The sequence below is a fragment of the Cynoglossus semilaevis genome, chromosome 16, assembly GCF_000523025.1.
Source record: "Cynoglossus semilaevis isolate Cse_v1.0 chromosome 16, Cse_v1.0, whole genome shotgun sequence".
NCBI lineage: Eukaryota > Metazoa > Chordata > Actinopteri > Pleuronectiformes > Cynoglossidae > Cynoglossus > Cynoglossus semilaevis.
The window spans coordinates 1,625,972-1,640,255 of record NC_024322.1 but is presented as its reverse complement, the minus strand read 5'-3'; the positions used below and the strand labels follow the sequence as shown (position 1 = coordinate 1,640,255).

Here is a 14,284-nt window from a genome sequence, read left to right as displayed (position 1 = left end):
AATTCAGACCATCTTAAAGCTGCATTTTCATTAGATGGCCACCAGGTGTCTCTGATGTACCGATGACGAAATGACTCATGTTTAAAAGCAACATAAGTTACTTTTTGACTCCAAACATTCTAGTAGTTTGTCATATAAACAGCTCGGCCGAACTGTAATTTACATCTGTCAGCATTTTTTCACACACAAAAAAGATAAAGATATTTTTAAAGAAAACAAGATTCTTTAAAATGTAAGGCAGGATGTAAAATTGAAAAAATCTTTATAGTGTAATTTTTTTTAGATATGTGAATAACCGACTTACATGTCAATGTCAGTTCCCTTTGTACAGATGAATTTACAATCCTCCAATCAAACTACATTAGTACAGTATCCCACCGTTTAAGGTGTTATATATTTATCTGTGTGAGGTGTATAGATTCAAGTCACTGTTTGTTTCACTTTTCCCTAAATATTCAGCATTTTTTATCTAACCATAATTTATAGTAAATAATTTTAGGTTTAAATCTACATTTTATTTTGAAATGATTTAATTATAAAATCACCCTTTCTTTGGAGCTTTGTGTCAGCTGGTTCTGCTCATTCAAAGTTAGCATGAGTTGTTAGCCTTTCTCTGCTCGTGTCAAACTACAAACCAGTGAGGACATGTCTGTGCTGGTCTAACAAGCTGAAATGACAGATTATAATATTATTGTATCTTGGTTTCATTCAGATTGGAATCTGTGTGTGTGAGTGGTCTAGATAGGTATAACTTTAGGGACATTTTAGAAAATATTATTTGGTGAAATGCTTTGTTGTCCACGTGGGGACTTTTTTTTTTTTTTGGTTCCCTGCTAGGAAAGAGGGTATTCAGAGATTTAGGATTAAGTTTCGAGTTGGAATGAGAATTAAGGCGGTGTTAGGGTTAGGGCAAAGACTAGCAACTTTTACCACAAATAGAGATTGTTCGAATTTCACTGCCAAATAATTTTTGTCCAGAGTTTGCCTGTTGTACTACATAACAGGATGCTTATTCCTACAAAGAAACACATTTCAACACTAAAATTCAGGTTTGACGTTATAAATCAGTTCAAACTTGTTTTGTCATGTATAAGTCGTTGACTGCAGATATCCCAGGGTGCACTTCTGTTGACCAAGTAAACTGGCTGACTGAAAGTACTGGTCATGAATGTTGGTAGTGAGGTTGGAACATTCACAGATGTCATTCGTCATCCTGCAGGGAACCAATGCAGAGAGACTGGAAAGCAACAAAAGGCTCAGGAACCACAGGTTGCAGACCTTTGGAGTACTGTAAGGATTAGGATTAGGCATACATTTGTAATTGCTAGGGTCACAGTTGTGTGTGAAAAGTGACGATGAGTTATAAGAAATGCTAAGAAAAAATAATAATGTTAGAGGAGCTGATGGCAAACATTTGAAATGATGTGTTTTACCATCAGGTGGTACTGTTTGTGTGTAGTTCCAGTGTTTCAGACTCTTTAGGTTGAACCTATTTAAACATTGAACTGATGAAACCATTTACATATGTTTGATTTTCCAGAGGTCAAAGGCAGTGAGGTGACAGTTATGAATGTTTCAGGTTCAGCAAACTTAGATGACTGATTTTGGACATGAAACCCTGTGGACAAGTTGTGTAATAACACTGTGTTTAAGATAGGGAAGGGGATGGTGATGAGGACAAAAAAAAGAAATCTGGTTAATTTTTTTACAATTAGCTCTATTGTTAGAGGAGTAAAAGCACTATAAAAATACAGCCCACCGGATTAAAACCAAAACCAGACCATGTTTACACCTTTACCAAGTTGCTAAAAAATATCATTGCAAGTGCAATGCAACATGAACTGCTTCCTAATAGAACACTACTGCATGTGCCAGTTAATTACATTTTACATCCTATAAAGTTTGTAGTGGTTACTAAGCCTTGCTGGCAATATATAGTGCAGAGCCTAGAGCTGATGTTCAGTGACTTGATTAGTTTTTCGGAGAAAAGAAAAAAACTCCTAGCGAAGGGTAGGAATACAGAGTATTGTACACTATGTATTTGTTAAACTACCCAGTTAGATTCTTAAGTACTTAATGTTGCATTGTACTTGTAATAATATTTTAGGCATGTATTGACTTGCTCTCAAGGTTGTGGTTTGTAACAGCTGGGCTGCATTCACAACCAGCAATTAGATCGCTGACTCTCACACAGAGATCCATTTAAGAATCAGCTGAAAGCAAAATGAGTTGTTACTGCTGTCACACATTCAAAAGTTACCAATGCACGAATAAATAAAACCTGCCTTTTAACATAGTATTTTTTTCACTAAATTCTGAGTCCAAGATATTTTTATAAAAATACCTCTTTTTTTTTTCTACAATAGTCGTTGATACAGTAAATACAGCTTAATGCCAGTGGAAGCTGCTCTCTAAGCATGCACAGTCTTATGGGTAATCCAAATGTCTACGTCTTAGATATGTCTTATTCCCAAACTGCTGTCAAGAATCCGATGGGTTCAACTCGAATTCTCTCTGAATGCCTCGATAACCTCGTCTTTAAGGTCAGGACTTGAACTCTGAAGTAGGAGGAGCTGAAGGAAGGATCTACACAGGAGGGTCTCCATCCATTCTTCAGGAAGTTTCCGATGAAGGTTGACTTTGTGTTGGGCAGCACTGCGGAACCTTGACAAAAATTCCACGTACGCAGACGATCTCAATGTTTCTTTCTGCATCCGAGTGTGCAAACAGTAGGTGACGCCCTGCTCCTCTCTGGTAATGAAGATCTTGTCAAAGGTGATGAAGATATGATGAGCAAAACATCTGTCCACTACCACAGGCTCAGGGTGGATTCCATGTTGATGAAGCCGGGGTTTTTGCGGAGCTCCCAGTAGGTGTTGTTGGAAACCCACCTCTCTCTGTGGTTGGAGTCCACCACTTTCCTGGAGGGAAAACACACACAGGTGTTTCTTGAGATTAAGATTTTGGAGGAAAAAAATACCAACGAACCAACAGTTGATTTCACAGCTCGTTTCACTGCCTTGATTCCAATCGTGACAAGACTTCTTACACGGACAGACGTGTGGTCGAATAACTCATTTTCATTACATTTACATTTCCCAGTGTCGTCCAGGATCAAGCCACTGGAACATGAATCATTCTGTAGAGACTCTGCTCTCAGCAGCAAAGTGGAAATTATTTCGATCCCCAACTTGGTCGATCATTGTTAGATTTTCAGGTGTTCTTAAAAAAATGACCTGATCTTCTCAAGAGTATATTCACAGAGACTTTAACTCCAATCTATACATCTATGTTTCACATTCTTTTGAAAGAATGTGATGAACTAAAGAACCGGTGGACCTGTTGGTGCGTTCACTGAACTCACTTAAAGAAGAGCGCCTCCTGTTTGACGTTGTTCTCTTCGTTCCACTTCCTCCTCGTTCTCTGCATGTCTTCAATGCGCTGCTTCTCTGACGTGGCCATCTCCAGGTTTCCTTCTTCAAGATGCCTTTGTGACCAAATACAACGTAGAGTGAAGAAGTAAATAAGTCTGTTTGATTTCATTTCAAAGCAGCATCAGTGTTTTTGTAAACATTTTTCACTAGAGTTAAGAAAGTGGAGCTTGTACCGCTGATCAGGCCTGAACCTGGCGTCTGTTCGTGGTAACACGTCTTTCAGCTCAGGGCAGAGTTCGTTCAGTTCGATGGCGAATCTGGTGAAACCGTAGTAGAGCTCGTAGTCTGTGGGCATGGAACCTGACGGAGGACAGAAGGACACAGACATGTTTGTTTACACGTTTGTTTACACACAACACGTGTAGCCTAGCTTCACGTGTTGTGTAAAGGACTGTGGACACGTACCTGTCCTCCAAATACATTTAGCCGATGGTGGGACGCCACAGTAAAGACCCTCGTGCCATTTCCCAAAAAGCCTGTGGATCACTTTTCCTTCCTGATCCATGACAAATCCCTGAACCTCGTTCACGTTAGAACTCCAGTAGTTTCCCTGGGAGGCAGAAGTTCAGGATATGGTTTGAACTCCTACTGTACATGCCATCGATAATGCAGTCCATGGGCTGCCAAATATGCTGAATACATTTGTAGGTACCTCAGTTTTTGGGGCTGCATATATTGGTATTGGTTTATATCGGAATTGGAAATTAAGCATTTGGACTATAACGCTTAATCCTATGATATAAAAATGATGTTAACAATTCCACTTCTTTGAGGTGTACAGCCCTAAAGAACAGCACAGCTCTGTACTATGTATAGCCAGTTGGCCATATTGTCTTCACAGACACCTCATTCACCTGGAATACACATTCCAGGTGTATTTTTACCCCGCCATGAACTTCCGACTTCCACAGAAGTGTCACCTGATGTCACTGAGATCAAGGGATCGCTGTCCTGGAGGAGTGGCCAGGCAGAGGGACACGTGGTTGCCCTGTCAATATTAGCAGCTGGTGAGGACACGCCACGGTGACATCAAGTGACACTTCTGATGGAGATGAGAGCTCACCGTCCAAAAATGTCAGGGTAAAAATACACCTGGATTGTAAGTGTAAGAACTGTGAAGTATAAATGATCTGTATTAAGATGACATCAACCCAGGGGGCGCTGGTTTTTAAACTTTTTCTTCCCCCTCCAGAATACTGCAGTATTTGGTCGTCAGTCACTTGTGCGTGTGTACCTTGACGAAGGTCAGTTTACAGAGACAGGCGCTGCTCTTGGTGTTTCTGATGGTGATCTCTCCGTAGTGTTCAATCCACCGCCGTCCACTCAGGATGTTGTGCACACAGGTGGTGACTTTGTTCCATTCATAGTGGTCTCCAAACCTAGAAGAACAAGGCAGAGGAGGATCAACATGAGGGGCTATTGGACCTTTAAGGCCGGTAATCAGAAGGTCCACCAAACTTTAGAGGGGGTTGAACTGTAGGAATACTTTTTTGTGCTGCACAATTTTGACAAAATTAAAACTTCAAAACATTGTAATGAGTCTGTGGGTTGTAGTTACCTGGGGATGGTGAGGTTCACCGACCCTATGGGTAAGATCTCCATTGATTTCCCCCAGAATTTGTTCTTCCATCTCACATCTGAAAAAACAACAACAATGACATATTTTAATCGCTTTACAAAATCCTCTAAATAAAAAGGAAGTGTTTGGACACGGCAGGAAGTCAAGAGTCAGACATCACAGTTATTCCGTTCCTTGGAGAGTTGCTCCTCACTAATGAGGGAGGAAACCTACCTTGCCAGAATGTGAAGTTCTTGGACTCACAGTGACAGGCGGAGACTGGAGGATGGTGGCTCACCTGAGAGAAAACATCGAATGAAGATGAAATGGCCCTGACAGCTGCTGCTGTTGTTGTGTCACAATTATCACAACATTTGTTAGTTCACATTAAGATCATAGTTTTCTTCAAAGTACAAATGGAGAGAATAAAAAAAACTATAGAGAAAAATGGTACCTGTTCAGAGAAAAAACAGAAGCCCTTGTCTTCTCGAATACATTCATAAGTCTCTCCGAGCAACGGGTTGAATGGCTTACTTCCTGCTCTGAAGTACGTGGATGAATAGCCCGAGATGGCGAAAGCTGCAACAAGGACCTGTGGGAGAGTCGTAGGAGGAAAGTCACAGATGCAGAGAAGGACTAGGATAATCCTTTGAGGGAATTCACTGTTGAATATTTTATTTTTCGTTACCATGCGTTCGAATGGATCCTCGGTCTCCGCCGCTTTGTCCAGCAGCTCGCTGTACTCCAGCTCCTCACACATTCTCTGCAGCGTGTTCAGGGGCTCGTTGAGCTCCACAGGCATGGACACCTTGGACAGGTCTTTACCGATGTTGTTCCTCAGGATGTTCCAGAGGTTAATGTTGCTGGTGTCAGGACAGGGTGCTGGCAGACAGCTGCGTCTGCCGTTGCGGAAAGCGCTGCCGGCGAAGTCTCCGTTTGCCACTGCGAAAAACGAAACCACCTCATTAACAGGAGACTGGTTACACCTGTCTGAATACACCTGTGGTCCGGCTGTTCCCTCACCACAGGTGGAGTCCTCACAACGCTTGGTGACCAGTTTCTGACTATGATGTAGTTATTCAGATTCATTAATAACCAAGTGGCAATGAGGACAATTAAAATCCCTCGTTAAAAGATAATCAGACGGAAAACTTGAACCAGAGCAGAGGACTGAGTGTTCCATAGCCTCAGGACGGAGACTGCAAATGTTCTGGACATAATCCTGGTGACAGGCAGAGTCTGGAACAGACTGGAATGATACATTGTCACCAAACTCACAGAACATGTCTGTTTGAGGGTGTAGAAAAGTCGTGTCAGCTCGGTGGATCATTCTATGGCTTGATTATATGACAAAAAAACCATGTCCTCTGTTTGTCCACAGCCGTCAATGAAACCTTCTCTGTCGTCTCAGCTCTTTTCTGTCCTTTTAAGCATATAATGAGTCTTTTCCAACTGGCCGTGGTATACAGTAGGCTGCTCTTCTGTTAAGACTGTGCAACAGTCACACTGCAGACTGCAGAGGTCACTCGTTCTGCTGCAAGGTGAAGTTCCAGTGAAGGACGTGTGTGTGTGTGTGTGTGTGACGTCATTTTGTCAGAATGACTGAAAACGTCAGAGGGCAGTGTGGCTTCGTGATCCGTTTCTGTCGTCCCTGACTGAACCATTTCACGTACTGTACAGGGTTTTTACAATTTGTATAACGTTATTTGTTGAAGTTTAAATCAGCAAATTTGCCAATCCAGAAGCTTATTGACATTAATATTTTTATTTTATTTTTCTTAAATATGACATTTTTTTAAATGTTTTATTTTTAACTTTTTTTTATTTTTAAATTTAAAAAGAATTGTGAGACCCCTATTATAAGGCAATCTGTTCCCTAATGACAATATATTACAATATATTAACCTTCTTCTTCATTGCCTTTACACTTTCATTCATTGCCTGGCAGGGAGCATCAGGTGTTCTGAATCTAAATCTAGAAAGATAAATGACATGGTCATAGCAGCTCTGTGCTGACGTCTGTGATGTATATTCTGAGGCTGGTCATTAACTTTGTGTGGTGTTGGCTGTTGGCAATTTTTCTGATAAAAAAAACTTTTGCAGAACTTGCATTAGAGCCTGGAGTACTTCATGATAATTAGATGTAACATAGAGGATGATCTAATCTGACATTCAGTAGGACGATTTCATGGAAGTTTAAATGGAAGTCTTGGCGCCGAGCAACACTGCAAGGTCAATTTCCCCTGCCGGAAAGATAAACGGACGAACATGCTCTGAGGTGTGTCCACTTGGTGAGATCTCCTCTCCATGTTAAGTACTGCAGAAACCTGGCAACAGCCGCTGCCCATCATGGTAGAGAATTTGACCTACTTTGTCTGGAGACGTTGTCAGTCACGCTGGCGTTGTCCTCGGAAATGTTATCGCTCACATCGCTGACGTATGACTCATCGTCTGAGCCCTGTGAGGGGATAACGGGTACAAAGTGGAGCCAGTCAGTTCAGTGAAGTGGAGTACAACATAAACCACACACACACACACACACACCCAAGGACACATTTGACTGCATTTTGCCAGTGGCTAACAAACTGCAGCTGTCGCCACATACGTATCTGCCCCACTGCAGTGATCATAAGACACGGCGCTGCAGTATGTTTTTGTAGATCATATAAAGTATGTGTAGCAAACACACACTGAGGCCCGAGAGAAAACGATCAGAGCTACCTGTTGTAATAACCTCCATTACCATCAGCTGCTGCTGAGGAACATTAGAGCGAACAGTGTTACAGCGCTCTGACTTTGTCAGGCTCCAGGATGGAGTGGGTTTTGATGAGTCCTTGTTGAGTAATCCTTCACCATGGATCACTACATGACTGTGGAGGCTACAGTGTGTAATGGCTCTCCAGAGGCCACATATATTTGAAGCAGGGCGTTTGCAGCAGGACAGGACAGTAGAAATTATTATTTCAATTTAAGAACAGGACTCTCTTTGAAACAAAGCTAAAAGGTGTAAATCCAGAGAGGCAGATGGAGGACGAGAGTTACTATCTTCAAATACTACGGTGCTGTGAGGAAGGAAAGAATTAATCTCACTCAGGTGTCAGATTCTGTCACAGGTCATCTCTATATTTGCCCTCATTATTGTTTGGTAAAGCAGTGGCCTTTATCTCTATTCCTGATCTTCTCTTTTGGTCCATTTCTGTTTGTCTTTGTTTTTTCATGCAGTTTTTAAATTACTAACAAAAATAAATTTAGTCAACTGCTAGCCTTAGCCACAGAATGTGCCTTAAAGTAAGAAGTGGAAAAAAAATGAAACATCTTAACTTAGCCAAAAATGCGGTAGAATTGACAAATAAAGAGAAAATTAATCAAATATTAGTTAGGTTGGCAAGAATATGCTAATAAAATACCTAAATGTTAGCTGAACATGAAGTAAAAGTTAGCACCAAGTACATCTAAATGCTAAATTTACCTAAATATACAGCAGAAAATGATAAACAAACAGGTAAACGTTTGCTAAGAGAGAGATAAAACTTTGTCAAAAATAATAAACCTTGATTAAAATGCACTAAAAAAGGATTTTAAAATTAGAAAAAGTATCAATAAAATGACCACAGGCGAAGGGTGAACCTAGTATTCTTGGTCTTCCGTCTCAACTGCCTGTCGTCATACCTCATTCTCCGACGAGCTGGCTGACAGAAGCACTTCTTGGGCATCAAAGAACTCGGAGACAGACTCTGACATGGAGAGTCGACTCTCATTAGAAGCCTGCTGAGTCAGAGGGATCCCCATCTGTTCCCTGGTCTGCAGGCAAACACACAACGACACACACGGATCTTCAGAGTTCTGTCTGCTGCGGTGACGTTTATGAACAAACACAGGCCTGAACAAACACCTTAAGGAGACGACACACACACACACACACACTTCATCATGCAGCATGTGTATCCTTGCTAGAGGTCAGGCCGCCATCCGTAACTAATTAGTCATTTCTCCATTAACCCTGCAGTCGGGTTCTGCATAGAATAATGATCTGTTAGACTGAGCTTCCAGAGTGGACTGGAAACACCATCAGTCTGTCAGAGAGGGAATCAATAATAAAACTGACAAATGCAGGAAGCAAACACACCTACGACATGGTCAGCCTCGGAAACCTCCAGAAAATAAGAATGATGTTGGTTTCATCAGAGACACACGTCCCACTGTGACCTACCTCATCAGGAGTGGAGATGATGTTCACACTGACCACTTGTTCCGTCAGCACGGATTCAGAGTGGATGCGGTTGAGCCGGGTTCGCAGTTCTGCATTTTGGGACAGGGCCTGCAGGCAGAAAATATATCCTGTACCTTAGGTAGTCGTCATGAAGACATTCAAACAAAACCTCAAAGTATTACTGGACTTTACACTATTTCTGGAGATTGTGGAGAATGTCCTGGAAAATGTCCTGCAGCGTGTTTGTCCTTAATTTGGATTGTTACAAAAACAAACAGACATTTGCCTAAAACAAACGCATTCTCCAACTGCCATGTTGACAACAGTATAAACAACTTAGGAAAATGAACTGAGAACTGTTTGAAGGTTGTTAAAGTTAAACATTGACAGAAACTGTGCGATTGATCGTGATATATCTACAAAATAATATTTAATCGATTACAGCCCTGATAAAATTTTAAATAAAAAAAACATTTAGTTACATTTTATTTTTAAAAGATGTTTATCTAAACAATCAACACAATGTTAGCAAAAGTTTTTAATTTAATATAAATATAAATCAATATTTGTTGTGACTGCAACCTTTACCTCCGCATCAATTCTTTCCAACCAATCATAGTCTTGAATTTGTTAATAAAAAGTCAAACTCTGTAAACAAAAAGTGCTGTCAACAGAAGTCTGACCAATTGTGGCCTTCATAGAAAACTTCCAACCAATGTTGTGCTGAGTCACCCCTGCACGAAAACAATTAAAGTAAGCTGTGGAAAAATGGCAGCTGGTGGAAAATCTTAACGTCATCAAGTGGTATCACGCCAGTGTACCTTGAAAAGTGTAAGGTCTTTTAGAAAAACTTGAAACCAAATTTGAGTTCACTTTTGTTTGGTATTTGCATTGATAGTACACAGACAGGAAGTCCAACAAGGACGTAGATCAGGATCGACCAGTAGATCACGGAGGGAGTGCTTAAGCAATTAAAAACAAAACAAAAGTACAAATATAATTCTATAGTGTGTAGTAGCGACCATGTACTGTGCCATACAGCATGTTCTGTTTGTATGAGTGAAATATATATTTAACATTTTCAGTGTAGGTCAATCATTTTAGCCCAATCCAAAAATGTGTGGCTAACCCTCGTATACAGCATTTATTCATTGCATCTAAATATATATATATATATATATATATGTATACTGTATATATACTGTATATATAGATATATAGATAGATAAACATAACTGATGTAGATCAGTTTTGTTAAAAAAGACTAATCTAATGGTTAAAAAAAAACAACCGAAAAGATTAAAGAAAATCTTCATGGCTTCTGAACCAAACTCTTTGCTGCTGATATAACATCAACAGTTAGTGGAGGAGTTGTACAATTAAATCAGTGCAGTAAAAAAAAGCGAGGCCTGAGGAGCAGAGCTAATGAGCTGCAGCTCACATTCCTCTCTCAGACCAATTAATATAGAAGTAAATGAATGGGATGCTAATGAATCACTGGCCCTGGTCGGCGACATCTTTTTTTAATGACGATTAAAACGACAACCTAAACTGCAAATTATGTGTTTAATCTGACGTCCTGTCACAGCAGGACAACAACAAACCAGCAGAGATTAAACACATGTTACTGAAGCCGTGGTCGTGATTGTATCTGAAAACAAAGTGTCAGACGTTAAACGGCTCCTCATTACCTGTGACAGAGACTTCCTGAGGGTGCAGATCTGGGAGGAGTGGTCTGACTGTTCCTGGTCTGACAGAATCTGCTTGATCTTCTCCTTCTCTATGGCCACAGTGTTAAAGGCTGACTTCAGCAGAGAGTGAACTGCACGGAGACACAGTGAAGGGAATGATTACATCTCCACAAGTTCCTTCAGTAGTAATCTGGTCTGGGCACATGCTGTCTGTATACCTTTCTGAGCTATGGTGCAGAATTCCTCCTGCAGTTTAATGTAGTCACAGGTGTTGTCTATGTTGTCCGACAGCCGAGACACAGGAGGCTGGAAGTCCACCAGCTCTGCACACAGGTTAGGGTTGGATGAGTGGAGGCGGACGGGGGACATGCTGGTAGACAGAGGGACCTGGAGGGAGAGGGGAAGAACATAAAAATAATAAGTACCAGCACCGTCTCCGCGCCAGATCAAACTGCAAAATAACAGCTTGCTTTTTGTAGTTGTAGAAAATTACACAGGGGGATGTTGATGTTTAAACCATGAGTGTCTGTTCATAAAATAAGTCTCCAGTCAATGATGGTCTTTTTAGGCAGTGCCCATTAAGAGATTTAGCACAAGTGACTGTTGATTAGCATTAATGGAGAAATAATTACTCCTGCCATGACACATGACACACTCATCGGTGTCAGTTACAGTGTAGACTCATTACAGTCACGTGAGGAAGAACAGAAAAAGCAAAAAAGGTGTTTGATCAAAGCCGTGCTTGGTGAAGCAGCTGCCGCTGAAAGGCAGCAGATGAAGTATCCCGGTCGAACGATGCTAACCTTCAAACATGGAAATTAATACCAAAAATTTACACCAACACTGTTAACTAGGAGTCGATTAAGGAAGTAGAAATCTAAAGAGTGGTACCTGCAGCTGGAATTTTGCATCTTTGCCGACACTTTTTGTTCTCCATCTTCTGTTGAAGCGTTTTTCTTTCTTTGACATTTCTACACTCTTTGTGGCGCACATGCACAAATATGCAAAATGTGGTTAAAAGGACAAACACCTCACAAGAAAAAAACAGTGCAGAAGTTACACACCGATTGAATGACACAAACAACAACAACAACACTACCACAAATGAATGGCGAATCAAATTTCAGGACAAAGCGTGAATGTGGCGTTAAATAAATTTGTTTCAGCCCAAAAAAAAGTTAAAAACAATATAAAGTTAGTGTTGTAGAGGGTGAATCAGTCAAAGAAGCGGATGATAATCATTAGCTAAGCACTGCACATGCATGTAAGGATGTTTTATTAATTGTGTTTAGCCCAACCAAACCCCTGCACTAAACTTTATTTACTCTCATTTTAATATCAGCTTCTGTAAGTTCTATCTCATTAAAATTAGCATTTAGCTCACATTAGCACCACTGGTTCCAAAATAAGTCTCATTTAGAAACCGATGCCCTAAATAGGTAATAAAATACGTACACACCAGCTAGGGTGTGACTAAAACCACGAAAAAGAAACACAGAAAAATTGATCTCACGCTGTTTGTGTGTGTGTGTGTGTGTGTGTGTGTGTGCGTGCGCGTGCGTGCGTGTTGCTGTTTTACCTGCATATCTGTGAAATTGGGTGCTGACTGTGTCCTCTGCAGAATCTCTAGACTCTGCAACAACCGACTCAGCTCAGTCAGGTTCGACTGGCAGCGTGCAAGCTCTACAAATTAAATTCACACCCACACACGAGCACACAAACAAACAGACAAAAAACACATTTAGCCAAATGTGTCATGAAGTGGTCCTCAATCCTCCTGCTGTGACTTTTTTTTATTTGATCCACTCCGGTGTGGAGTCAGATTTATTGCCAGGATGAGGGCAGAAATCACACTTACCCTCTGCACATTTGTCCATCTCCTCTGACTCCTGCAGCCAGGCAACCACCTTGCTCTGGCCATTACTGTAGGAGGCAGGCAGGCTGCTGTTGCTGGGGGCCACCGGCTGCCAGGGCAAGCTGCTGGGCTTAGCCTGCTGTAATGATGACACATGACCAAAGAGATTTTCTTTAGGTAAATAATAACACATTCTAAATAGTGTTTAACCAAAAACCAGAAACTGTAGCATGCGTCAATTAAGATGCTAGTTTTTCTTTTAGCTTCACAGAAGAGAATAGGTTTCATGTTAACCAGTTAAAGCAAGAGCAACATTTTCCATTTCCTTCCCTTAAAAAACGATGTCTTGTTGTGACAATTCTCAGATTGGCTCCAGCTTAGTGGCTGAATAATTGAATGAAAAGTTAAAAAAAAAACCCATCACTTCACATTGATGTTTGAATCAGAAAGCTCATCTTACCATTTCAACTGCAGACTAAAGTCTGAAGACTAATGTAAACTAGCCTCTCCGGCCATTAGGAGGACATAAAATAGGACAGTATGTTAGTCACTGTGAATGTGAACAGCAGTCTGGAGAGCAGAGACTGAAGCAGGTTGAAAGATTGTTCCGTTTCTGCTTCACATAAAAACTGTTGTTCTGCACTATTCGCCTATAAGAGAAACATCTAGTTAGTCTGGAATTATGCCTGGAAATATTACACTCTCTGTTGTTACAGGTGGTAGTTTGCCAACAGTGATGCTGATATATCGCAGTACACTGAGTCTTTTTCACCAATTACTTTTAACAAGTGCAACAGCGTTAGCCCATTTCCATGCATGCATTTTTAAAGAAGAGCCAATTCAGATGAAGGAGTTACCTTCGCCTCGTGAACCGCACTTGCTGCTGGCTGGGGGGAGTCCACGGCAGCGGGCGGAGGAAATGCCCTCATGGTGGCGTCACGGGGAGAGCGTACGATCTCGTTCTGCCTGTACAGCCGGTGGTGACGCAGCTTTGATACCCAGGCGTCAAAGATTTCTTGTGATTTGACCTGGAGTTTAAAAAGAAAAAAAAACAGAAATTACACCGATCGAGACAATGAAATGAAACCAGTGGCTGTTCATTAGCGTTACCTTCAGGTGATAGATATGTTCCTCCGTGTCCAGGTCGATGCGACGAGCACGCTTTTTGATGGACATGACTGACAGGCCAACGTCGATGCTGCAGTGCATTTTGCCCTTCTGGATCTGAAAGAATGTTTTTTTGTTATTGTCCAATTGGTCACATTTCTCTGAAAAATGTTGTTAATTATGGCAGTGGTTCCCAAACCAGGGTTCTCTCCCTAACCTGCGACAGCCGGTGCTGCAGGAATTCAGAGTTCCTTCACTGAACTGTGTTGAAAGATGCTCAATTCGCCTTTAATGGCTTTGAGGCTGAAAAGAACCTTCACCAAAATCTCAGTACATGTAATTTAAAGTGTGCAGGACACCACGGCTCCTTAACTTCTTGGTTTTATTCCCTTATTTTTCCCACTCAGTGACACACTGTCCTCAAACGAG

At 41.2% G+C, this 14,284-nt stretch overlaps 1 protein-coding gene across 2 annotated transcripts in view; it reads right to left on the bottom strand.

Annotated features, from left to right (window-relative positions):
* Positions 1-802: 802 nt before the first annotated feature.
* osbpl6 (oxysterol binding protein-like 6) overlaps positions 803-14,284 on the bottom strand; it is a 27,472-nt gene continuing 13,990 nt past the window's right edge. The window contains exons 5-23 of one of the 2 annotated variants that reach the window (XM_008327880.3): positions 13,859-13,972; positions 13,606-13,776; positions 12,752-12,887; positions 12,473-12,576; positions 11,785-11,871; positions 11,112-11,280; positions 10,894-11,024; positions 9,203-9,310; positions 8,662-8,793; positions 7,363-7,450; positions 5,681-5,934; positions 5,447-5,584; positions 5,227-5,290; positions 4,993-5,071; positions 4,669-4,813; positions 3,840-3,984; positions 3,608-3,734; positions 3,365-3,487; positions 803-2,921 (exon numbers count right to left, since the gene is read on the bottom strand). In XM_008327880.3, the coding sequence (XP_008326102.1) occupies positions 2,810-2,921; positions 3,365-3,487; positions 3,608-3,734; positions 3,840-3,984; positions 4,669-4,813; positions 4,993-5,071; positions 5,227-5,290; positions 5,447-5,584; positions 5,681-5,934; positions 7,363-7,450; positions 8,662-8,793; positions 9,203-9,310; positions 10,894-11,024; positions 11,112-11,280; positions 11,785-11,871; positions 12,473-12,576; positions 12,752-12,887; positions 13,606-13,776; positions 13,859-13,972 (2,427 nt within the window). In that variant the 3' untranslated portion in view covers positions 803-2,809. The remainder of the gene's footprint in view (positions 2,922-3,364; positions 3,488-3,607; positions 3,735-3,839; positions 3,985-4,668; positions 4,814-4,992; positions 5,072-5,226; positions 5,291-5,446; positions 5,585-5,680; positions 5,935-7,362; positions 7,451-8,661; positions 8,794-9,202; positions 9,311-10,893; positions 11,025-11,111; positions 11,281-11,784; positions 11,872-12,472; positions 12,577-12,751; positions 12,888-13,605; positions 13,777-13,858; positions 13,973-14,284) is intronic. The other variant, XM_008327881.3, reaches the window with a different exon arrangement.